Below are 26823 nucleotides of genomic sequence, written 5' to 3' on the forward strand. Positions count from 1 at the left end.
TGAATGTCTAAGTTGCTGAACTCTTTAAAACACTATAAAACAACAACAGTAGAGACAGAAGTTAAACCTTCCTGCAGAGTCGTAACGTTCCTCAAGTATCACAGACGGTAAGACATATTCTATCTCTTTCTATCTCTTTAATATTGTCAATATTGTTAATTTCCTGTCGTATCACTGCAGATTTGTCTTGTGTAACACACTTTGCACTGTTGTTTGTATTAGTAGTCTTATGTAATGAGGTTACAGCTGTTTTAGGGAACCAAGACACAATGAATGAATTAGTATGAATGGGTTAAACTGGTACTGATTTATGGATAAGCTCCTGGACAAATGATGCTGTTATCAGCTGTTACATAACGCTGTCTGCAGGGTTTAAGCATCTGGGAATGTTTTCTAAACTAAATGTATGACGTGTTCACACCAAGGCAGAGCAAATATTTGCATCGCTTTAATCGCATGAGATCATCGCGAGATCACTGGGATCATTTGTGTTTAAACTTCGGTAAAGTTGGAAAGACAACAATAAATTCTGAGCAAACCATTAAATCACAAACGACCCATCGTTCCTACCGTAGTCAGGTTAACAACGAGCTACAAACTAGAAAAACCAAAAGAGATATAACAAACATATTTATTAATTTAATGATTAAATAAGGTAGTGTCTCCAAACTTACCTCAATTATAACTTGTCTCCTGCTAGTTGTACTACAGCACTTACTTGTCAAAAATAGGCATAATTAAAATTTTGGGGAATATTTTTTGCCAAAAACATTTTATATTTTAATAATTAAATAGTCGTGTCTCTAAACTTACCTCACACATAATTAGTCTTCTGCTGGTTGTACTACAGCACTTACCTTTTACAAATAGGCATATGCATAATTTTGGGGAATATGTTTTGCTAAAAAAATGTAATATATGTCATAATTACAGAGAGTCATGTCTCCAAAACTACTCCGAACATAGAACCCCCCCTGCTAGTTGTACTACAGCAGAAGATTAATTATGTGTGAGGTAAATTTAGAGACACGCCAATTTAATTATTAAAATATTAAATGTTTTTGGCAAAAGATATTCCACAAAATTATGATTATGCTTATTTTTGAAAACTACGTGTTTTAGTATAACTAGTAGGGGGGCTTCTGTGTGTGGAGTAGTGACATGACTCTGTAATTATGACACATATTGAAATTTTCTGGCAAATATTTACCAAAATTATGAATATGCTTATTATTAAATTTTAAATTGGTGTTTCCAAACTTACCTCAATTATAATTAGTCTTCTGCTGGTTGTACTACAGCACTTACTTTTCAAAATTATGCATATGATTATTTTTGAAAACTACGTGTTGTAGTATAACCAGCAGGGGGGCTTCTATGTGTAGTGATATGACTGCTGACAAAAGGGTGCTGGACAGTCAGGAAATCAGCACAAAACATAATTCACACACAGCTCCCCTCACCCACTGAAATATATCACACCAGATGCCTGCAGTGGGCAAAAAACATAATTAAGGACTGTTCCCACCCAGGTCACAACCTCTTCACTCTGCTGCCATCTTTCCAGGGTCGCACTTCCAGACTTCTGAATAGTTTTTATCCAAGTGCCATAAAACACCTGAACTCATTAACCTTATGGACTGCCAACCCGGTCTCACGGCAGTTTGTGTAAATGTCACGTTATTTTTAATCTATTGATATGTGTTCACGGGGACGTTTTTCTCATTTTTTACGTGGTGGCCAGCACGAAATACCCTACGGGGAAAGGACACCTCACACGCCGGGAGACGGCCACGGGGGACGGCCGCTGGGGACACGCCACTATAACGGGATGGCGGAGGTTGGGTTTAGGAAAAACACTACAGGGAAAGGACGCCTCACACGCTGACGGCCGTGGGGGACGGCCGCACACGCCAGGAGACGGCCGCTGGGGACGCACGACAATAACGGTACGGTTGTGATTAGGAAGACTACCGGAAACAAAACGCCACGCGCGGGACACGATCCCTGCTCGCCTGTGTGAAAGTCCTGTGTTGTTTGACCCATCCACCACCAGACCACGCAGATTTTCGGCTCTTTATACTACTCCCTACCATTATCGTGCTGTGACCACGAAATATGCTTCCCATTCCACATTACTTCACATTTTCGTGCTGGCCACCACGTAAAAAATGAGAGAAACATTCCCGTGAACACGTATCAATAGATTAAAAATAACGTGACATTTACACAAACTGCCGTGAGACCTGGCTGGGACTGCACTGCACTTAATGGACTAAATGTCTTCTTTTATAACTACCAATCTATTGCTTAGGTCTCTTTTTATTATGTCTTAATTCATGTTTTACAGCGTTGTCTTGTCACACTATGTCTCACCACCAGGGGAAGTGCAATTGAATTTCGTTGTTATGTGCAATGACAATAAAGGCATTCTAATTGTAATTACAGGCCACATATTCACATTCTAGGTCACTAAAATGTCACGTGGCAGAAGACAACTCTGTATAAACTTTGAACCCGTTGAAGGTATAAATGAGTGCCAGCGCATACTGTTTGTCAAAGGGTGCAGCTCTTTGACAAACAGACTGTTGCTTTCACTGATAACGCTGACTACTGATAACGCTGACGAGGAGACGTCGCAGACACTGATTGGTCTCTTTCACCCACAGCGGGACGTTTTCATTGGCCACTTCATTGACTGTCTAAGTTGAAGAACTCTATAAAACTGAACAACACTATACAGAATTTAAACTTTCCTGCTGAGTCACAACGTTCCTCAAGTACCTCAGACGGTAAGACATATATTTACAGTTTCACATTACACTGTATTGTTTATGTCTGTTAAAGCTGCATCTGTTTAATATTCAGTCAATATTTGTGACTTTCCTGTCGTATCACTGCAGATTTGTCTCATGTTAACACACTTTGCACTGTTCTTTGTGTTAGTAGTCTTGTGTAATGAGGTCACTATGACTGTTCCAGGGAACAAAGACACAATGAAGACATTACTGAATTCTTTTTAACATGTTTTGATGGTTTTTGCTGCCCATAAAAAAATAACTGACTGCTGGCAACAGTTTAGCTTTTGGATATAATCTCTCAACTTTGACTTACTTACTTCTTACTATTTTAATGAATGATTAGATTAGGGTAAACTTTTATATGCTGCAACTTCCTGAATCAAAATAGCTCAATGATTTTCAGTTTATTTATTCTTCAGGAAGTGCTATGGATAATCCACATGATGATGAAGCAATAGCAGGAATTAAAAAGGAACTGCAAACCAATGGATGCGCTGCAGCCGCTGCAATGATCCAGACTTATTTTGACGAACAGGATAATGTTCAGCTAAATATTGGGATCACAGGAGAGTCTGGTTCTGGTAAATCCTCCTTTGTTAATGCCTTTAGAGGCATACCCAACAGTGATAAGGAAAGAGCCGCTCCTACTGGTGTTACAGAAACCACCACAGATCCTACACCATACCCCCATCCAAATCATCCCAATGTTACACTTTGGGATCTTCCTGGTATCGGCACCACCAAGTTTCCAGCTGACGAGTACCTGAAGAAGGTTGAATTCGAAAGGTATGACTTCTTCATCATCATCTCAGCTGATCGCTTCAGAGAAAATGATGTGAAGCTCGCTCAGGAGATTCAGAAGATGAAGAAGAAGTTCTACTTTGTTCGCTCAAAGATTGACCACAACATACGTGATGAAGAAGAAACTCAGGGGTCAGAGTTCAACGAAGAAGAGACCCTTAAAGAAATAAGGGAGGACTGTATTCAAGGTAAGTCTGAGGTTAGGTGGATATTTACAAATGCCTAAAACTTAAAGTCATACAGTATGCAACAAGGGTCACAAGCAGACACTTTGATTTTAAGAGAGGACAAGATAATAACTTTCCACATTGGCTCTGTTAACAGGTCATAAAATAAATCATATGAACACTGGCAGAGCCCCCTAATGAGGGTCTGTTGGCTTGACTGCTCATCTCAGATCTGAACAAATATTTCTACTGTAAACAACCTACCTGTCTTTGTGTCGGGCCTGCAGAGGGTTTCTGGGAAGTGTAGGCTTAAGAGGTTATTTACAGTTTGTTTTAATTTCATCATGTGAAGTTAACTTCCTGTTCTCTTTGTGACGAAGGTCTTGAAGGACGTGTTGAGTCTCCACAAGTCTTCCTGGTGTCCAGCCGTAAACTCCACCTGTATGACTTCCCTCTGTTAGAGAAAACCTTACAGGAAGAACTTCCTGCACACAAGAGGAATGCTCTGTTGTTGGCCTTGCCCAATGTCAGTCTTGAAATAATCATAAAGAAGAAAGAAGCTTTACAGGCAGGAATAAAGTACCGTGCCACCATGTCTGCACTCGGAGCAGCTGCACCAGTTCCTGGGCTCTCTTTTTCTGTTGATATGATCATGATGGTTACTATCATTAGACAGTACCAAGCTACCTTTGGTCTTGATAGCGCGTCACTGCAGCGTCTTGCTCAGACTGTAGGTCTGCCTCTGGATGAGCTTAGAGCAGTGATGACATCACCACTGGCTGGAAACGAAATAAACAAAGATCTTATCATTAAGGTACTGAGCTCTTCTGTGGTTGACCTTTCATTAACAGCAGCAGAGGAAGGGTCTAGATTTATTCCATTTTTTGGAATCCCAGCAGCAATGGCCCTCTCTTTTGTCTCCACATACACAACTCTCAACATGTTCCTCAACATGCTTGCTGACGATGCACAGAAGGTATTTAAAAAGGCCCTGGGTTTGGACACCACAGTGTGATGTCATAGATAGATTGATCTTTATTGTCATTGTGCTCAAAGTATAATGACAATATGTTTACCAGCTCTTCAGTAGATTTAGTAATAGTGACAAGGTTTTTGGTGGTGAGGTAGCAGCATAAGGGGTTGTTAGTGCAACAACATTAGGCAATGTTTCAGTCTTTGGCATTATGGGGAAGACAGTTGCATTATGGGATCATTAGGTGATCATTTCAAACTTAGTCTGTAAAGCTAAGCCAACACTTTGATCAAATGATGATGCTGACAGTCTAAATACTGAATGTTAATCTGAATGAAATGAAGGCTTTTGAAAAATCAATTAAAATGTTCATTGACATTAGCTACAGTTTCTGATTTTGTCGTAACATGAAATGATCTGAAACTAATGTACTTGTACTTGTAATAAGAAAATTATTTATATAGCTGATGAACTGCAAGATTTTTTCAAGGGAAGGTGATTATATAGTCTACATTACATTTAACCTTTCTTTGTATTGTATGTTCTGAATTTTGTATTGTTTTCTTTTTTTACCTTCTTTCTCTCTTTGTGTATTGAAGTGCCGTTCTTCTTTTTTATCATTAAGTAAGGTTGTAATGTTTTATGGATGGGAATGAATATTCTTTCGTTATGTTTTATAAGTGTGATGCTGAATTGTTTGAACATTGTATAACATATTTGTAAAAGTTTGCAAAAACAAAAAAGATGTACTTGTACTTGATTGTTGCTGTTAGGAGTTTGTAACTTCATGGTTGGATGGACTTAATGGATGAAAGCATCAGCTAAATGTCATGTGATGAATGTAATGAAGGCTTTTTAGTAATCAAATAAAATGTTCATAGAAATGAGCTGAAATGTGTGATTTAGTTATTACTTGAAGTGAAATGAATTCTCCATGTTACAGAGCAGAAGGTTGTACAAACACAGAATATCCTGTTACTGCACCGCCATCTAGTGGACACATGTTGTCATTACATCACACCATCTTTAAAATGGTCAACAAGTCAATACTCCAGTCATTTCATAACTGTTTCATCCAATCCACCCTCACCTTCAGCTTATTCTACCTATTAGCTCTTATTCTTTTTTTCATAAAGTAAAACACACATTAATTAACATTTCTGTAAATGTGCCAGTGTTAGCCAGCCGGCTAATTATCAACTGTAGTCCTTTGGCCAGATGATTTTAGACCAGAGCAACAGGACAAACAAGCTTTCTCAGTGAGCCATGCAGAGCTACAGGAAGCAGCAGGACATTAGCACAGTTACACATCAACAGTATCTCCATTCAGTATAAGAAGCCATGCAAGCATCAACACACAGCCAGCTACACAGACCAGAGCCATCTTCTTTCACCGTTCAACCATGCAGAGCAGTAACAAGCAGTAATAAAAGGATGAAATAGGTTACATCATGAGGGAGGTGGTAATACAGCACAGGTTAATAAGATGGTAAAATAGTTAAAATATAAGTTAATCTTTCATACATACCCAAGGAATGCAGAGCAGGCTATATCTGACATCAGGTAAGACATCAATCATCAAACATGTTAGCAGCAGGTCAGCAGTGATAACAACAATAATATAAAATACCAGGAGATTAAAAATGTTCACAAGTCTGACTTTCCCAGAGCCAGGCCGTGAGACTTTATGTGAAGTTATGGTAGCTGGAGCAGTTTCTTGTTCCACCTATCAGAGGCTCTAACAGAGAAGCCTGATAGACTAAAGGAGCTGGACCTGTAAGGGGTTACAGCCCCCCCTCAGAACAGACCGAGTGGTTATATTGTTAGAATTATTTTTGTTTAACCCTCCTGGTGTCCTCGGGTCAAATTTGACCTGTTTTCAAAAAGTTTCTACATCATAAATTTGGGTTTCTTTCAACCAAATTATCAAAAGAAATAACGTGGAAGGTTCCCTGCAACGCTCTGCACAAGTAAAACAAATGATCAGTTCACTACTTTAAATGAATTTGGAAAAAAAATCATAAAAGATTGTTGAAAAACACTTAGAAAAACGTGGAGAAAATGCAGAAAGTGACATATATATAACGTGGAAATAAAGTGAAAAAATCCATTAAAAAAAAAAGTTTTAATTTTACATTTTGACCCAGAAAAACAAAAAGTTCCCCGGTTGAAGGGAAGACAACACAAGGGTTAATAAAGGTACTGAGTGGTGGAGGAGCTTTGTCCTCCAGGATCTTCAACATTAGGCAGCTGTCATTATAATTTGATTAGATTTTCCCAACTAAGAAGGCATATTTGATAAGAATTTTACAATAATGATGCGTATTGTGTTTTCTGTCTAACACTTTGAGGGCCTGTTTATACAGACAGAGAACAGGCTTAAGGGTTGTATCTGTTGCTTACGTCCAGCTTGTCATACAATATACTAGATGGGGGGGGGAGATCATTGAATCCAAATATAATGTATAATGTTAGGCAGCTTCTTATATAACCTAAAATTGGCTAGATTGTATGTAGTTATGTGCAGTACTTTTTTCACTTGTTTTTTGAAAGACGAGGTGGATTCAAGCTGTAATGTAATTTTAATTGTTGCGTGTTTTGTGCGTTTTTGTGTGATTTCTGTTTGTTTTTTGTGTTTTTTGCACATTTTTGTGTGTTAGTTGTGCTTTTTGTAACATTTTGTGTGTTTGAGCTGTGTTAAAGTCAGATCTCTGCCTGAGAGTCTTTTACTTTGTTTAATGTTGTAATATTTTAATTTATTTATATATATTATTAGATATTATATTATATTATACAGACAAGGTGGAGTCAAAGATGACAGAGATATTTGACATGAGAGACAACTTAAATATCTGTTCTTCATTCATTCATTCATTCATTCATTCATTCATCATCTTCTTCTTCAAAGATCCTCTGGTGCTTTTAAAGCTCAACAACATCAGACATCAGACATCTCCTGTTGATCAGTTTAACAATCTTCACACATGCAGACTTCGTTGACTGTAATTAATGTAAATATTGGTATTACCAAAACTCTTGCAGCATAAAAGTTCATAAAACTATCTCAGTTTTAATAAGAAAGAATATTGTTGTATTGTCACTTTACTAGTTTTACGTTCCCCAAATTCCTGTTTAAGATTTATTTATTAGGATAATTAAAAGAAATCAGCATCTCTGTAAACGTGGCTAATGTTCATCTCTTCTCCTAGTTAAACTCATGCAAACATGGGGAGAACATGTAAACTCCACACAGAAACTCAGGATCCATCTCTGCAGGGCCTACCTGCTGTGAGGCAGCAGTGCTGACCACCGAGTCACTGGGTTACCCCAAGTTCCACAGCCTCTACTTCCCTAAATTCCTGGTATCTCAAGTTCCTATTTCCTCAAGTTCCTATTTCCTCAAGTTCCTATCTCCTCGTGGTGGACACAAAACCGACAACACACCGGTAAATCACTTCACTTCCGGCTGCAGATTTACTCTTTTCTGACTTTTTCTTTTCTTCTGTCTCTCTCTCTCTCTCTCTCTCTCTCTGTCTGCCTGTCTCTCTGTCTGTCTGTCTGTCTGCCTCTCTGTCTGCCTCTCTGTCTGTCTGTCACCATCTGTGCTTCAAAGTGTCCTTTGTTTATTTGGGGAATGCAGATGTGCCCTGAGAACTTTTAACCTCATGACTGCAGGTAACTCTGTGGCAATGAGCACAAAACACTATCAATCATAATGTCTTATGGAGATTTTGGCCCATTTATTTCTGTATCACACCTATAACTTTTTAGCATATAATAATCTACACTTTGATGTTTGGAGACCTGTAACCTGTCTGCCTCTTACCTGCCTGTCAGATCTACTGCCTCACTTGGACTTTGGATGCATGTAAACCGATCCATGATCTCATTTTCATAATTTCTTCAATAAACCACTGAATTCATCCTGCTGCCTCCTCTACTGTCTCCATTTGGGTCCTTCCGCTGCCTTCTGTTCTCTCAACTATGACAAAAATATAGTCTATCAGACAAAGTAAACTCCCTTACAGGTCTCATTAAAATAGCCACCTGAGAAAATATATAGACACAATTCTTTGGTATAAACTCTCTGCATAATCACAGCAGTTGTTACACCTTCAGGGTGTGTGCCAGTGCATACCTTACGTCAAAGGGTGCAGGGGCCTGTTTAAGGAAGGAGGTTTAACAAATTCTGAGTCTAACCCTGAACTCTGAGTTGATTCACCCTGAGATGGAAACTCTGAGTTTTCGGTTCCAGAACAGCTGATTTGAGTTGGTTCAATCAACTCGGAGTAGGTTCACGTGCGTGCACCACTACAATAAAAAGGCAGCATGAATGGAGCCATGATACTACAATTCACCATGGTAACAACCACAAACAAACGGGTCGGCGAAAATACTCATGGACACATACAGCGAGTTTGAACATATATTTCATTAAAAAAGCAACACTGCGGCTATTGCAAAAGAGAGAGAATTTGCGTGGGAGAAAATTGCTGCTAGAGTAAATGCGTAAGTTCCAATATAGTGTATTAATATTATATTTAAGTATAATATTACTGGTTAAATGGTATTGAACCTATAATCTATAGGATAACTGATAAAGCGAGGCTTGATTCCAGCTAATAGAAGATCAACTTTGACTCCAATAACCACTCGTTACAACCGAGGTATGCAGCCAAGCATTTGTGAAGCCACAACACACACAACCTTGAGGCTGATGGGCTACACCAGCAGAAGACCCCACCAGGTACCACTCATCTCCACTAAAAACAGGAACATGAGGCTACAGTTTGCACGAGCTCACCAAAATTGGACAGTTGAAGACTGTAAAAATGTTGCCTGGTCTGATGAGTCTCTATTTCTGTTGAGACATTCAGATGGTAGAGTCAGAATTTAGCGTAAACAGAATGAGAACATGGACCCATCATGCCTTGTTACCACGGGGCAGGCTGGTGGTGGTGATGTAATGGTGTGGGGGACCCATCATGCCTTGTTACCACTGGGCAGGCTGGTGGTGGTGGTGTAATGGTGTGGGGGACCCATCATGCCTTGTTACCACTGGGCAGGCTGCTGGTGGTGGTGTAATGGTGTGGGGGACCCATCATGCCTTGTTACCACTGGGCAGGCTGGTGGTGGTGGTGTAATGGTGTGGGGGACCCATCATGCCTTGTTACCACTGGGCAGGCTGCTAGTGGTGGTGTAATGGTGTGGGGGACCCATCATGCCTTGTTACCACTGGGCAGGCTGGTGGTGGTGGTGTAATGGTGTGGGGGACCCATCATGCCTTGTTACCACTGGGCAGGCTGCTGGTGGTGGTGTAATGGTGTGGGGGACCCATCATGACTTGTTACCACTGGGCAGGCTGGTGGTGGGGGTGTAATGGTGTGGGGGACCCATCATGACTTGTTACCACTGGGCAGGCTGGTGGTGGTGGTGTAATGGTGTGGGGGATGTTTTCATGGCCCATTTTAGGCCCCTTAGTACCAGCTGGGCATTGTTTAAATGCCACAGTCTACCTGAGCATTGTTTCTGACCATGTCCATCCCTTTATGACCACCATGTACCATCCTCTGATGGCTACTTCCAGCAGGATAATGCACCATGTCACAAAGCTCAAATCATTTCAAATTGATTTCTTGAACATGACAATGAGTTCACCGTACTAAAATGGACCCCACAGTCACCAGATCTCAACCCAATAGAACATCTTTGGGATGTGGTGCAACGGGAGCTTCGTGCCCTGGATGTGCATCCCCCAAATCTCCATCAACTGCAAGATGCTATCCTCTCAATATGGGCCAACATTTCTAGAGAATGCTTCCAGCGGTCAAACACGCTATTAGTATGGTGTTCCTAATATATATATTATAATTTATAATCACTTTAGGTGAGTGTAAATTACCTAAGTAACATTAACTTCCATTGCTCGCTTTTCAGGCAAAGTGTACAACATTTCCTTTGTGAAAATAATTAGCTTAACTTCTTGAATGGTTTAATTTAAGAGCAGTATTAAGAACAGTAGTTCATAAATGTATATTTTTAGATATATCATTCAGTCGGTCCACTATTATCTGCCACGCTTGTTCTCACTGTTTTTTTCTTTTACAGAGGCAGAGTTTCCTTCTTTACATATTATGTGCTTTGTGACCACATTACACCGGTTTGGCCTCGCTCCACTGGCTTCCTGTCTGCTTCAGGATTGATTTTAAAATTGTATTGCTTGTTTTTAAGATCTTAAATGGGTTGTTGCCTTCTTATTTATCGGAGCTCTTACATGTCCACGCACCTGTCAGAGCACTGAGGTCGTCCAATCAGATGCTCCTCCATGTGCCCAGATCCAGGTTAATAAACAAAGGTGAGCGAGCCTTTTCATTGGCTGCTCCAAACCTCTGGAATAGTTACCTGTTCATGTAAGAACATCTCAGACCATTGAAATGTTCAAGTCCTTGATTAAGACCCATTACTATTCGTTGGCTTTCAATTCAAGTTGAGCTCTGATATCTTGACCTTTTTCTACTGTTGGTTATTTTGTATTGTGTATTGTTTGTGTATACTATGCATTTTGGGGTTGGGGGGGGTTGTGCTTGTTAAGCACTTTGGTCAACTATGGTTGTTTTTAAATGTGCTATAAAAATAAAACTGAACTGAACTGAACTTCCTTGTATACAATATATGGACATAGGAAGAAAAAGGGTGCAGCTCTATGATAAACAGACTGTGAGCGTTTCCCAATACCAAGAATGCAAAGAACGGATTTGTGTTCTTGGGGAGAACGTTCTTGTTAGTTGTACCTGGAAGAATGAACTTGCAAGTTCACAAGCACAGAAAACACTGTTAACAGTTTGAGACGATGCGTACTTCCTGTTATTGCTCAACCCCCCCAGCACAGAGGCTACCAGCAGGGCTCCAAAATAACAGCTAGAAATAAAAACCACAACAATATAACCACTTTATATTAAAACAATCTCCGGACAAGAAAACCTCACAATGTCACAACTATTGCAATAATATTGAAAAATAAAACTTATTGAGCTTTAATTTAATTGTTTATGGTTTAGCTCAAACACTCCTTACTTATTCAAAAGAGTGGAACGTGATCCCTATTATTATTAGTGTATAAGTTTAAGTCAGTTTAAATTAAAAAATAAGTAGGCATGCACTGGTGTGTCCTATGTAGTGACTATTTTGTCCTGAGTTTGTTCTTTGTCACCTTGGTGTTGACTGGGGAAATCTTTGACGCTTGTTTTGTTCCAATAAACCCAAGAAAAACATCCAAGAGAGTATTGTTGCATCAGTAGATGGTCTTTTATTCCAACATGAAAAATAGTACGGATCCTTTATCTTATAAATAAATTATAAAGCAGACCGGATATTTTTCACTAAAGGAGCAGCGGTTCCTGTAGCAAGGTCAAAAAGCTGTGGCTCCCAGTCAGCCACACCTCCACCCCCGTCACCTTCCTATTTAATACCTTCTGACCTGTAGAGGGCACAACTTAAGAAGAATAGGCAAAACATCATTATAATAAATTCAACACAAAATAAATGGTTAAAGAATGGCTACTACACAACCGGCCCCTAATTGTATTTGGTAAACAAAACAATTATTAAATTAAATCAAAATAGGAGCCTTGAATAAATTATTTTACCTTTTATATTTAATATGAGAGCAAAAAATAGAATACTAGACCATTATCTGGATTCTTTAGATCTTTTCTTCATCTCCTTCCAACATCAGGCATAACTTCGTGATTGGCCTTTCTAAGATGTTGTTCTGGGTCTTGAGTTTCACAGAGCGGACGAGTCCCTTTTGGTCAGGAAAAACTTCAATTATTCTGCCCAGAACCCAAGAACCTCTTGGGGAAGTTGGATCCACCACCAATACAATATCTCCACATTGAAAGTTCCTTCTTTTGATGTTCCACTTTTGACGCTCTTGGAGGAGCTGCAGGTATTCCAGTGTCCAGCGTCTCCAAAAGATGTTTGCCAAGTATTGAACCTGCCTCCAGCGGCGTCTGGTGTACTGGTCGTTCTTATCAAATACACCGGGTGGAAGAGTTGGCTTGGTTTTGAGTAGCAGGAGATCATTTGGCGTGAGTGGATGCAAGTCTTGAGGGTCAGTGGTGACTGTTGTTATAGGGCGACTGTTTAAAATTGCCTCTACTTCACACAAGATTGTCTGGAGCCCTTCGTCATCTAGAGTTTGCTGTTTAAGAACAGAACAGAGGACTTGTCTGGTGGATCTGATCAGCCTCTCCCATATGCCTCCGTGATGGGATGCGCCTGGTGGGTTAAATTTCCACTTTATGCCTTTTTCTCTGAGTGTTTTCTGTATTTTGTCCTGGTTTACTGCAGCGAAGGCCTTTTGCAGTTCCTTTTTTGCACCAACAAAGTTGGTTCCATTGTCTGACTGTAAGTGCTTTACTTGTCCCCTCCTACTAATGAAACGTCTGACAGCATTGATACATGAGCTCGTGTCCAAGGAGCTGGCCACTTCAATATGAACAGCTCTGCTGGTCATGCAGGTGAATAGCACGCCATATCTCTTTACCAGTGCTCTTCCTCGTTTAATCTGGAAAGGTCCAAAATAGTCCACCCCGGTGTTGGTAAATGGGGGTGAGTCAGGTTGAAGTCTTTCCTGCGGTAGATCGGACATCTTTTGTTCTCCAACTCTGGCTCTGTGTTTTCTGCACACAACACATTTGGTTAGAATCTTTCTGGCAGTTGAATTAGCGTTTATTATCCAATATTTTTTGCGGAGTTCAGATAGCATATGATTTCTTCCCCCGTGCCCTGTTGTCTTGTGCACATGCCTTAAAATCAGCGTGGATATATGAGAGTTCTTTGGAATTATGGCAGGAAATGTCCTTTCTTCCCCTATGGCTGCTTTGTTCAACCTGCCTCCTACTCTTATCAAGTCATCCTTTACATGCGGGTCAAGTTTGTACAGGGCACTTTTCTTCCTCACTTCGGGAGTCGTTGAGGTGAGCATTTTTATTTCGTTTGGGAAGAACTGCACTTGGGTGAATTGAACAATGGCAATTTCAGCTTTCTTTAGATCTTCAATACTTATTTGCTGTCCACCCAGTGTGGGATCAGGTAAGTCTTTCATCCTGCTTCTTGTGATTACTTTGCACTCACCCATTTTCCTTTTTTGCACCAGTGTTTTCAGAGTTTTCTTGAATTTCAGGTACCATGCAACTGCGAGCCGGAGTTTTGTCCAGTCAGAAAAATGAGTCATCAGCCTTTGTGTTGCGTTTTCTTTGTGTGTACAGGTTGCATTCACTGTGTGCGTTCTTTTCACCTCAGGGTCATCCAGGGGCAGTGGACAGCCCTCTTCGAAGCTGGCAAACTGGTCCCGCTTTTCCTGTCTCTCTTTCCACAGAATGTCCGGACCACGTAGCCAACACTTGTTGTTAATGAATTTGTCCGCACTTTGACCTCTTGTTGCATCGTCTGCAGGGTTGGACTTGGAATCAATGTAGTTCCACTGAGATAACTTGGTCGCATCTCTTATTGCTGCAACTCGATTGGCCACAAATGTCTTGAATCTGGAATGTTCGTTTGATATGTACTTTAGTACAGACTGGCTGTCTGTCCAGAACATGGAATGGTCTAGGTCTAGCTGTAAGCTCGATCTCAGCAGCTTGTCCATTCTTACTGCTAGACCTGCAGCGGAGAGTTCCAATCTTGGGATCGTTACTCCTTTGAGAGGAGCTACACGCCCTTTTCCCATAACAAAGGTGACGTGGACGTTGTTGTTGTCACTCACCAGCCTCACATAGCTTACAGTTCCATAGCCTTGGTCGCTTGCGTCAGCAAAGTGATGTAACTGTGCATGCATTATTGATCCAAATTCATTACTCTTGAAGCATCGTTGCACTTTGAAGTTTGAGATTTGACTCAAACCAGCTGTCCATTTTGACCATTGTTCACAGATGCTGGGGGGTGCCTCTTCGTCCCAGCCTAGGTTCACCTTACAGAGCTTCTGTAACAAGAATTTAGCTGTTAATGTGAAGGGGGTTAGGAAACCAAGAGGGTCGTAGACAGAACAGACCATTGACAACATTCCTCTTCTTGTAAGTGGCTGTGATTTTGGCTGAACGTTAAAGATAAAGTTGTCACTCTCAATGCACCATTGCAGGCCTAAAGCCCTTTCAGTTGGAAGTTTGTCTTTGTCAAGATTGAGATCCATCATTTCTTTAGCTCTATCCTCCACAGGAATGAGAGACAACGCTTCTCTGCTGTTTGTGGCCCACTTTGAAAGATGAAAGCCTCCTCTTTGACAGACTGACTTGACGTCAGCAATGAGTTGCACTGCCTCCTGTACAGTGGGCACTGACTTCAACAGATCATCCACATAAAAGTTATGCAGAATTGTATCAATTACCTCAGGCCTGAAGTGCTCTCTGTTGTCCTCTGCTGTTCTCCTGAGCGCGTAACTCGCACAGCTGGGGGATGACGTTGCCCCAAACAGATGGACAGTCATCCTGTGTTCCACAGGAGGTTTGGACACGTCTCCCTCTGGCCACCACAGAAACCTCAGAAAGTCAGCATCACTGTCTGGAACCTTCACCTGATGGAACATGGCGGTGATGTCTGCCATCAGTCCTATTGGCTCTTGGCGGAATCTGTTGAGCACATCTATAAGGCTATTGGTTAAATCAGGTCCTTTGAGTAATTCTGCGTTCAATGCTTTTCCACAGAAAGATGCACCACAATCAAAAACCACTCTTAACTTCCCTTTCTTTGAGTGATAAACCCCATGGTGGGGTAAGTACCACACCTTCCCATCTCTTCTTGTAAGCTGCCCCTCTGGCACCTTTTCTGCATATCCTTTACTGATCATGTCTGTCGTGAATGTGACATATTCTCCTTTGAATGATGGGTTCCTATTGAATTTCTTTTTCAGGCTCTGCAAACGTTGCTCAGCAATGCTACGGTTATTTGGAAGCGTAGCATTATCTTCTCTGAAAGGTAACTTAAGACTGTAATGTCCATTCACTATTGTAGCTGATCCATCCGCTATTTTCAGAAAACGCCTGTCCTCAATGGACATTTCTTTCACTTCCTCAGACAACCTTTCACTGAAGTCAGTGTTATACTGGGCCATCAGCATCTCATGTAGATTATGTACTGATAGCCTATTGACTGTGTGAGAGGGCATGTCATTGTTAGATCCTGTTCCTAACGGGCCATTTACTACCCATCCAAGCAATGTTCTCATAGCATATGGGCCGTCTCCTTCACTGTTTACGATTTGCCATGGCTCCATTGCTTTAGGTGCATTTGTGCCAATCAGCAATTCAATACCTGCGTTGATGGTGGAAATTTGGATATCTCTAAGGTAAGGCCACTTTGACAGAGTTCTCTGGTTGGGAATGTTACTCTCTGACACAGGAATCTTTGCTTGTGTGTATGCCTCTGGCAGAGTTATGAACACATTGTTGTGAAGTCCACTTACTTCAAGTCCAGTGATGATATTGGTAGACACGATTCTTTCCTGGCCCATTGTGCGCAACAGAATGTTGGTTCTTTTCCCTTGTACATTTAGTTGGTGCATTAATTTATCTGTACAAAATGTGGCGGTACTGCCAGGGTCAAGAAATGCGTAGGTTTGTACTACTGTGTTGCCTTTGTTTAATTTTACCTTTACCGGCACAATGGACATTAAACACTGTTCTTCACCGGCCCCAGTGTGACTGCATGCTTTAAGTGAAACCTGTCCTGTGTTCACCTTTTTTGGTTCCACATCGGCCACTTCTCCACGCGTTTCTGCTCCTTTGTTCTGCTCCACTTTTCCTATGTGCAGAACTGTAGGGTGTGGCCTCTTGCAAATAACGCATGACTGATGCTGGGTGCAATCCTTGCTCATATGGCCTGTAACAAGACATGCAAAGCAAATCCCTCTTTCTTTCAAAAATGGGATTTTGTCAGTGTGACGTTTCCTTTTAAACCAAGAACAGCTTCCCAGTAGATGCTCTCCTGAGCAAAACAGACAGAATGGCTTACATTTGATTGTTGAAACACTATTCCTCTGTTTGAGAGAAGTAGGATTGACATTAATGGTTGTTGCATTGCTTGTGAAGCCTTTGTCAGTGAATTTGGGTTTCACAGATCTTGACAGGGCGGGCCTTACATTTCGTGCTCTTGGTGAAGGATCTTGTATAACACCAAAGACAGGATCCATCAAGATTTTGACTTGCCTTTCAATGAATTCAACTAAGGTTCCAAATGTGGCTCGGCGATTGGTTGTTTCTTGAAAGTGACACACTTCGACTCGCCATCTCTCTCTTAGTTTGTAAGGCAACTTGCTGACCAATAACTTCAGATTAGAAGCCAGATTTAATTCATCCATATATGCAATTTCATTTATGGCATTCAAACAACCTCTGAGATACAGAGCATAGGATTTCAAATTTTGGGAATCTTCAGCTCTAATGGGGTTCCATGACAATGCCTTATTAATGTATGCACTGGATATTTGGTATTCATTTCCAAAGTGCTCCTGGAGCAATTCTTTGGCCTTTACAAAGCCTCTCTCTGGATCTAAGAAGAGACAAGTTTTAACCAGCTCTCTAGACTGACCAGACGTGTATTGCTCTAGATAATATAGTTTATCCTTTGCATGCTCAATTTTGCTCTCAATAATGTGCTCAAATGAAGTGATAAATGATCTGTATTCAATTGGATCATTATTAAATACCTTCATTTCCTTTCGTGGCAAAAATGACTTGTCCTGTTGCTTTATCAATGAAGCTGTGATGTCATTTTGCCTCTGTAGAATGTTGTAGAGCTGAGTATTATCTTGTGGGATCCCAATAGGAGGTTCAAGAGGAGCAATGGGAGTGTCTCCTGCAGGCTGTCGTCTTGACTGAGGCTGCGGTGGAGGCCCTTGAGTGTGCTGAGGGGTCAGAGAGGGATGAGTCTGGTGAGAGGTTGCACGGGGTCGTGGGGGCTCGTAAGTCTGAGTATGGGGTTGTGAATGAGATGAGCGCAGCTGCATTGGTTGGGCTGAGGACATGTACGGGGACTGATCTGGCCAGATAGACGACCGTACTGACGGTAGAAAATAGGGCTCTTTTTTTTCGGCATGAAGTTGCACTGGTTGAGGCAGGAGGGCAGGAGTTTTAGTTTTAGGTCTTGCATCTTGAATTCCTTTAGTATGAGCATTTTCCAATTTTGGTTCACACTCCCTTTCATTTAGTTCCTTTGTAGTTTGTGATCTTTCTAAATATTCATTCATTCCATCTCCCACTGAGACGTTGCTTTTACTTTTACTCAATATTTGGAGTTTGACAGTAGCAGCATCCAATTCAGTTCTGAGGGCTAACATTTCCTTTTGCTTCCTCAACGTTTCCTGTCTTTTAGTTAATTCTGCCTCCTCATTCTCTATGTCGTGTTTTTCTTTAAGCGCCGTTAATTGAATTTCTAGCGCAGCCTTTTCTGCTGCCGCACGTCCTAAAGCGGAGGACGTTATGGAGATCTTTGAAGCCGTTTCTTCTGCTTTCTTAGCGAGAGTTACAGAAACACTGTCGTCTGGGCCTATTTCACATTCTCCTTCTTCTTTCTTTCCATGTGTGCGTAACCAATCCTCCACTTCCTCAACGAATGTTATGTTGATTTCTCTTTTAGGTTTGTACCACAAGTCATTATCCGATTTGTGATCCTTCTCACTCAATACGTTCTGGTACTCCTTATGTCTAGCTTCAAAATCGTTCAACAAATCTCCATACTTATCCATATTTTCGACCACTTCTTTAACATTTGAATCCTCTTTCATCATCATGTCTTTGATAACGTTCATTTTGCGCGTAAGCAGCCCAAGTTTATCTTTCTGGCATTACGCAAAGTACCCTCAGTTTCGGATACAATTTCCATATTAGGAGGGTTTTCCTCTAAATCAGTTTGCAAACACAGTTCATCAGGCTCTTCTGATTGATAAGCCATGGTGTCCAAAAAATAGACTCCAATGCAAAAGATATTATTTTACATCTTAAAGATTAGGCTACTCCCTTTTCCTTATCGCTTTAAATCCAAAAGCGTGCCATATTTTGACAAGCAACGCTACACAAACTTTCGGTTAGTAGCTTAATGTCGGTCCAAACTTGAGTCAAAAACAGTCCAAAATTCAAATGAGATTTTTATCTAACGAATTCATCCAACCTTTGGTTCATTTATCCTCAGTTCCTCGTGGTGTAACAACTTAAAGCAGCAGCGGCTTACCGCATCTTCGGCGTCCTGCGTGCATGCGGCGTCAGCTTTCCTTTGTTCCTTTGCAGCCTGTTCCCTGTGCGGCTTCAGAACACCAATCCAAGTAATCCACAAGGTTTTCCAAGATCCAGAAGCGAGCTTTTTGACTAATGTAGTGACTATTTTGTCCTGAGTTTGTTCTTTGTCACCTTGGTGTTGACTGGGGAAATCTTTGACGCTTGTTTTGTTCCAATAAACCCAAGAAAAACATCCAAGAGAGTATTGTTGCATCAGTAGATGGTCTTTTATTCCAACATGAAAAATAGTACGGATCCTTTATCTTATAAATAAATTATAAAGCAGACTGGATATTTTTCACTAAAGGAGCAGCGGTTCCTGTAGCAAGGTCAAAAAGCTGTGGCTCCCAGTCAGCCACACCTCCACCCCCGTCACCTTCCTATTTAATACCTTCTGACCTGTAGAGGGCACAACTTAAGAAGAATAGGCAAAACATCATTATAATAAATTCAACACAAAATAAATGGTTAAAGAATGGCTACTACATCCTATGTGTTCATGATCGTGATTATTTCTATATTATTGTAGTGCCCTGTATATGCCCAGGCAGATGGACATTAGCAATTCAAATGATAAAGGTTGGTGTCTCCCCTTTAGTCTACATAACATGTCAGCATGTTACCACTTTATGTACAACTGTTGATTTATCATACAGACTGAAACTCAACTTCTAATAAATCAGAAAACAAATACACCAAAAAAATACTAAATCTATATATACGTAAATGTATAGCCTATGGCATAATTTAAACAAGTCTCCCGAAAAGAAACGTGTATATCTCTCTCCCCTGTGTGTGTGTGTGTGTGTGTGTGTGTGTGTGTGTGTGTGTGTGTGTGTGTGTGTGTGTGTGTGTGTGTGTGTGTGCTTGTGGAGTTTAACTCTGAAAAGACAGTTAACCACAGGTTCCCGTTAATCTTATGATGGACATGTGTTGTGATATTTAAACAAACGATCCGTCAACGGCGAAATAAAAGCCTCTTATTTACGGGACCGGTCTAAAAGACCTCCGGCTTCCAGCGGGGTCTCTGAGCGTGACTATCCGAGCGACGAGCTAGCGGCCGGGGCAGGCGCAAGCTGGCGGCCGCCTCACTTCACGGAGCTCCGAAAACTCCGAAAACTTTGGAGCAAATTGTCAATTCGGCAAAGATTTTCGCAAGACTGCCTATATTCGAAATCTAAACCGTTCATTTCTCGCCTAAAATGTGGTCAGAAGTTAATTTGGTGATGAATAAGATGGCGAAAATTGTTAAAATTGTCCCGTTTTTGGGTTGTCTATGTACCGGAAACCCGACCATCATTGAATGCCGAAATGAATGTTGGGATACGGGTGCAGCGAAGTTCATACAAGTTACCATAGATATATATAAATATATATCTATATATAAATATATATCTATGCAAGTTACCAACCAATGACTCGGTAAAATGGGCGTGTCAAGAACATTTCCGGGAATCTTAGCTGTTCTTGGTGAAATGCGAACTTGTGTAATGGGACAGTACTCTGGCAACACGAGATGACGTTTCACAGGGACACAAGAACACAAGTCAATAGAAGAACACAGATTGAGAAACGCCCTCTGTTTCTTGTAAACCATGTGATTTCACTGTTAACGCCTACAGGGAGACAGGGCAGACACTGATTGGTCTCTGTCACCCACAGCAGGACGTTCTCATTGGCCACATCGTTGAATGTCGAAGTTGCTGAACTCTTTAAAACACTACAAAACAACAACAGTAGAGACAGAAGTTAAACCTTCCTGCAGAGTCGTAACGTTCCTCAAGTATCACAGACGGTAAGACATATTCTATCTCTTTCTATCTCTTTAATATTGTCAATATTGTTAATTTCCTGTCGTATCACTGCAGATTTGTCTTGTGTAACACACTTTGCACTGTTGTTTGTATTAGTAGTCTTATGTAATGAGGTTACAGCTGTTTTAGGGAACCAAGACACAATGAATGAATTAGTATGAATGGGTTAAACTGGTACTGATTTATGGATAAGCTCCTGGACAAATGATGCTGTTATCAGCTGTTACGTAACGCTGTCTGCAGGGTTTAAGCATCTGGGAATGTTTTCTAAACTAAATGTATGACGTGTTCACACCAAGGCAGAGCAAATATCTGCATCGCTTTAATCACATGAGATCATTATGAGATCATCGGCGTTATTAAATCACAACGACAAGCTACAAACTCATTTTCAACAAAACAAATCGTCCTCCAGCCTGGAGAAATAACATTGGTCTCTACGAGCAGCCGGCGGTGAGACAGCAGTAAGACGAGTGCTTAGGGACCGTCTACAAACTACGACACCAAAAAGACATACAACAAAAATATGTAGGCTATTAATTTAATGATTAAATAAGGTAGTGTCTCCAAACTTACTTCAATGATAACGTGTCTCCTGCTAGTTGCACTACAGCACTTAGTACTTTTACTTTTTACAGTACTTTCTTAAAAGTACTGTAAAACATTTCTTAACATTTAATATGTCATAAATACAGAGAGTCCTGTCTCCAAAAGTACTCCACACATAGAACCCCCCCTGCCAGATGTACTATAGCACTTACTTTTCAAAAATAGGCATATGCATAATTTTGAAAAGTAAGTGCTGTAGTACAACCAGCAGGAGACTAATTATGTGTGAGGTAAGTTTAGAGACACAATTATTTAATTATTAAAATATTAAATGTTTTTGGCAAAACATATTCCCCAAAATTATGATTTTTCTTATTTTTGAAAACTACGTGTTGTAGTACAACCAGCAGGGGGGCTTCTATGTTCGGAGTAGTTTTGGAGACATGACTCTCTGTAATTATGACATATATATTAAATCTTTTTAGCAAAACATATTCCCTAAAATTATGCATATGCCTATTTTTGAGTAGTACAACTAGCAGGAGACAAGTTATAATTGAGGTAAGTTTGGAGACACTACCTTATTTAATCATTAAATTAATAAATATTTTTGTTCGGTGTTGTACTTCTTCTCACCGCCGGCTGCTTGTAGAGACCAATGCTTCTCCAGGTTGGAGGACGGCTCGTTTTGATGAAAATGAGTTTGTAGCTCGTATATCTTCCCGTGTCTGGACAACTCTCTGCTGAGGAAGCCATCAGAGATGAACGGTGGGACATTGGACAGGACTACCTTGGTGGCTGGTTGTGTCAGCGGTAGCACCTGTACAAACATTTCACTCACGGTGATGCCCGCCTCGATGACTCGGTTCACCTTGTCCTCCCGGTCCAGGAAGATGACCACGGCGCCGTTCATCCGAGCGGCCGACTTAATACTACCGTGCCCGACCTTTTCCCCCACAGCTAGACTAATGTCCTCCACGCTGCACGGGAAACTAGGACAGATCTTAATGCCATGTTTCCTGGTGAGCGTGGAGAACCCCTCTCCATTCACCATGGCGGCTGCACACGCCGACCGGCCAGACGCCGGCAGGAGACAAAACCACCCAAATAAACCAAACTAACCACCAAAAAGTACTATAAATTAAATATAAAGTGACCTATACCATTAAACTAACCAAAACTAAATGAAATTATCAAAAACAACAAAAAGAAAAGTAAGAAAAACTACAAACACTGCAGCTCACTCACACACGCTCACACACTCAGCTCCGACTCAGAGAGAGAGAGAGAGAGAGAGAGAGAGAGAGAGAGAGAGAGAGAGAGAGAGAGAGAGAGAGAGAGAGAGAGAGAGAGAGAGAGAGAGAGAGAGAGAGAGAGAGAGAGAGAGAGAGAGAGAGAGAGAGAGAGAGAGAGAGAGAGAGAGAGAGAGAGAGATAGAGAGAGAGAGAGAGAGAGAGAGAGAGAGAGAGAGAGAGAGAGAGAGAGAGAGAGAGAGAGAGATAGAGAGAGAGAGAGATAGAGAGAGACTCATAAAAGTTAAAACATTTTTCAAGAGAGCAACAACCCGTTAACATTCCCTGATGGTATCTTTATGGAAGATATAGATTTTCAGCGGAGGGAATTACGAATATTTGTCGGTTTCTTGAGCCGTGTTTTGCCAATGAGACACATCGGTTTGAATTATGTTTTTATATTTTTTTGCTCTCACGATCTCTTACCACTGCCAGGGTAGTAACTTAAATAATAGGTTAAAGCAACAACAGTTTATGCAAAGGACAGGTGTAATTATGGTCAGATCTTGGTCCTGACTGATGGAGAAGTGATATTAATAAGTGTTGTGATTTACACATTTACAGCGTCTGATATTTTGTTGCCTGCTTTCCTTCCTGTTTTAGGAAGCAGCGACTGTATTACGTTTTGCCTGTAAATCGTGTCTGTGTTCTTCATATTTATGTAGAATTATAGTTTGCTCTTCTGATGTAAAATATGCGACTCTCTCTTTTATGTGAACGCACGACGCTGGATTGGGAAAGCCTGGGTTGATTGAACTACTAGTTAACCAGCGTGGTGATACAGGTTATGGAGGACCGCGGTTGTTAGGTTAGGTGAAGCCGGATCACTGAAAGAAATCCAGAGGCCTGTACTACGGAGCCAGATCAACATGTCCTGGATTTCTTTCAGTGATCCGGCTTCACCTAACCCTAACAACCTGGTCCATCATAACCTGTATCACGACGCTGGTTATCAACTAGTTCAGTCAACCCAGGTTTTTCCAATCTAGAGACGCGCGCATTCACATAAAAGAGGCGGTGTTTGCGCACCACGACCAATCGCAAACATCTACCAGAGCCGCATATTCTACATAAGAAGAGCAAACTATAATTCTACATGAATATGAAGAACACAGACACGATTTTGCAGGCAAAACGCAATACAGTCGCTGCTGCAGGAAGGAAAGCTGGCAAAAAAATAGCCGACGCTGTAGATGCGTAAATCACAACGCTTATCAATATCACTTCCCCATCAGTCAGGACCAAGATCTGACCATAACTACACTTGTGCTTTCCATAAACTGTCGTTTAGCCTATTATTTCAGTTGCAACCCTGGCAGTGGGAAGCCATCGTGAGAGCAAATAAAATATATAAAAACATAATTCAAACTGATGTGCGCATTGGCAACACACGGCTCAAGAAGCCGAGCCGATATGTAATTCCCTCCCATTACAATCTATGTATTTCATAAATATACACTTCAGGGAATGCTAACGGGGTTGTCGGTCTCTAAATGCTTTAACTTTTATGTGCGCACCCCTTTCTCCCCCTCTCTCTCTCTCTCTCTCCGCGAACCGAGCTCCAGCTGATCTTCTAAGAACGGTGACGCCGTTATCAGTCGAGTATTGATTGGTCAGTAGGCGGTGCTTTAACACCGGTTGATCTCTAATCTCCAACATAACCTGCTCCCGACCAGGTTAGGTGTTCAGCATAAGTTACCACGGCGATTGAACCCGATCACAAGTGATCCACCTTCGTGATACAGAAAACCCTGGGTTGAACCTGAAGTTAGCTCGTTAACGCCAAATCTTGCTTCGTAGTACAGGCCTCAGGACATGTTGATCTTGATTCATGGTACAGGCCTCTGGGGTCTGAAAACAAAAACATGGCCTGTATTCTGATTGCAGTCCTCTGACTTAGAGGGAGGAAGTCACAAGGCTCATTATTTGTTTGTAGGTGTAGACATTGAGCAAGCACCAGGCCCTGGCTCTGATGCTGATAAGTATTGGAATCATTCCTAACCATACCTATCCTAGACATTACTGAATTAATTTTTGCATGTTTTGATGGTTTTACCGCCCAGAAAAGCTCACTGACTGCAGGCAACTATTTATCTTACAGTCTAGACTACACACATTCTTGGTAAAAACATTATTTAAATGCAATCTCCTAACTTTGACTTATTGAATTTTAATGAATGATTAGTTTAGGGTAAACTTTTATATGCTGCAATTTCCTGAATCAAAATAGCTCAATGATTTTCTGTTTTTACTTGTTCTTCAGGAAGTGCTATGGATAATCCACATGATGATGAACAAATGGCAGAAATTAAAAAAGAACTGGAAACCAATGGATCCGCTGCAGCTGCTGCAAAGATCCAGACTTATTTGGACGAACAGGATAATATTCAGCTAAATATTGGGATCACAGGAGAGTCTGGTTCTGGTAAATCCTCCTTTGTTAATGCCTTTAGAGGCATACACAACAGAGATAAGGAAAGAGCTGCCCCTACTGGTGTTACAGAAACCACCACAGATGTTAAATCATACCCCCATCCAAATCATCCCAATGTTACACTTTGGGATCTTCCTGGTGTCGGCACCACCAAGTTTCCAGCTGACGAGTACCTGAAGAAGGTTGAATTCGAAAGGTTTGACTTCTTCATCATCATCTCAGCTGATCGCTTCAGAGAAAATGATGTGAAGCTCGCTGAGGAGATTCAGAAGATGAAGAAGAAGTTCTACTTTGTTCGCTCAAAGATTGACCACAACATACGTGATGAAGAAGAAACTCAGGGGTCAGAGTTCAACGAAGAAGAGACCCTTAAATTAATGAGGGAGAACTGTATTCAAGGTAAGTCTGAGGTTAGGTGGATATTTACAAATGCCTAAAACTCAAAGTCATACAGTATGCAACGAGGGTCACAAGCAGACACTTTGATTTTAAGAGAGGACAAGATAATAACTTTCCACATTGGCTCTGTTAACAGGTCATAAAATAAATCATATGAACACTGGCAGAGCCCCCTAATGAGGGTCTGTTGGCTGGACTGCTCATCTTCTCAGATCTGAACAAGTATTTCTACTGTAAACAACCTACCTGTCTTTGTGTCGGGCCTGCAGAGGGTTTCTGGGAAGTGTAGGCTTAAGAGGTTATTTCTCAGTTTGTTTTAATTTCAACATGTGAAGTTAACTTCCTGTTCTCTTTGTGACGAAGGTCTTGAAGGACGTGTTGAGTCTCCACAAGTCTTCCTGGTGTCCAGCCGTAAACTCCACCTGTATGATTTCCCTCTGTTAGAGAAAACCTTAGAGGAAGAACTTCCTGCACACAAGAGGAATGTTCTGCTGTTGGCCTTGCCCAATGTCAGTCTTGAAATAATCATAAAGAAGAAAGAAGCTTTACAGGCAAAAATAAAGTACCGTGCCAGTTTGTCTGCACTCGGAGCAGCTGTACCAGTTCCTGGGCTCTCTTTTGCTGCTGATATGGTCATGATTGCTGCTACCATTAGACAGTACCAAGTTACCTTTGGTCTTGATAGCGCGTCACTGCAGCGTCTTGCTCAGACTGCATGTCTGCCTCTGGATGAGCTTAGAGCAGTGATGACATCACCACTGGCTGGAAAAGAAATAAACAAAGATCTTATCATTAAGTTAGTGAGCTGTTCTGTGGTTGACCTTTCATTAACAGCAGCAGAGGAAGGGTTTAGATTTATTCCATTATTTGGAATCCCAGCAGCAATGGGCCTCTCTTCTGTCTCCACATACACAACTCTCAACATGTTCCTCAACATGCTTGCTGACGATTCACAGAAGGTATTTAAAAAGGCCCTGGGTTTGGACACCACAGTGTGATGTCATAGATAGATTGATCTTTATTGTCATTGTGCTCAAAGTATAATGACAATATGTTTACCAGCTCTTCAGTAGTAATAGTGTAAAGGTTATTGGTGGTGAGGTAGCAGCATGAGGGGTTGTTAGTGCAAAAAAGTTGTGCAATGTTTCAGTCTTTGGCATTATGGGGAAGACAGTTGCATTATGGGATCATTAGGTGATCATTTCAAACTTACTCTGCAAAGCTAAGCTAACACTTTGATCAAATGATGATGCTAACAGTCTAAATACTGAATGTTAATCTGAATGAAATGAAGGCTTTTGAAAAATCAAATAAAATGTTCATTGA

The 26823-nt window shown here is 41.1% G+C and overlaps 2 protein-coding genes across 2 annotated transcripts in view; both read left to right on the forward strand.

Moving 5' to 3' along the window:
• Positions 1–5123, forward strand: part of LOC116059262 (interferon-inducible GTPase 5-like) — a 32688-nt gene extending 27565 nt beyond the window's left edge. The window contains exons 2-3 of the mRNA XM_035997524.1: positions 3229–3790; positions 4150–5123. Coding sequence (XP_035853417.1) covers positions 3229–3790; positions 4150–4784 — 1197 coding nt within the window. The 3' untranslated portion in view covers positions 4785–5123. The remainder of the gene's footprint in view (positions 1–3228; positions 3791–4149) is intronic.
• A 15446-nt stretch (positions 5124–20569) lies between these two features.
• Positions 20570–26823, forward strand: LOC116059261 (interferon-inducible GTPase 5-like). Its single transcript, XM_031312234.2, has 3 exons — positions 20570–20804; positions 24928–25497; positions 25861–26823. The coding sequence occupies exons 2-3, from the start codon at positions 24936–24938 to the stop codon at positions 26493–26495; spliced, it is 1197 nt and encodes a 398-aa protein (XP_031168094.1). The 5' UTR covers positions 20570–20804; positions 24928–24935; the 3' UTR covers positions 26496–26823.

Source organism: Sander lucioperca, chromosome 22 (assembly GCF_008315115.2).
Source record: "Sander lucioperca isolate FBNREF2018 chromosome 22, SLUC_FBN_1.2, whole genome shotgun sequence".
NCBI classification, from domain to species: domain Eukaryota; kingdom Metazoa; phylum Chordata; class Actinopteri; order Perciformes; family Percidae; genus Sander; species Sander lucioperca.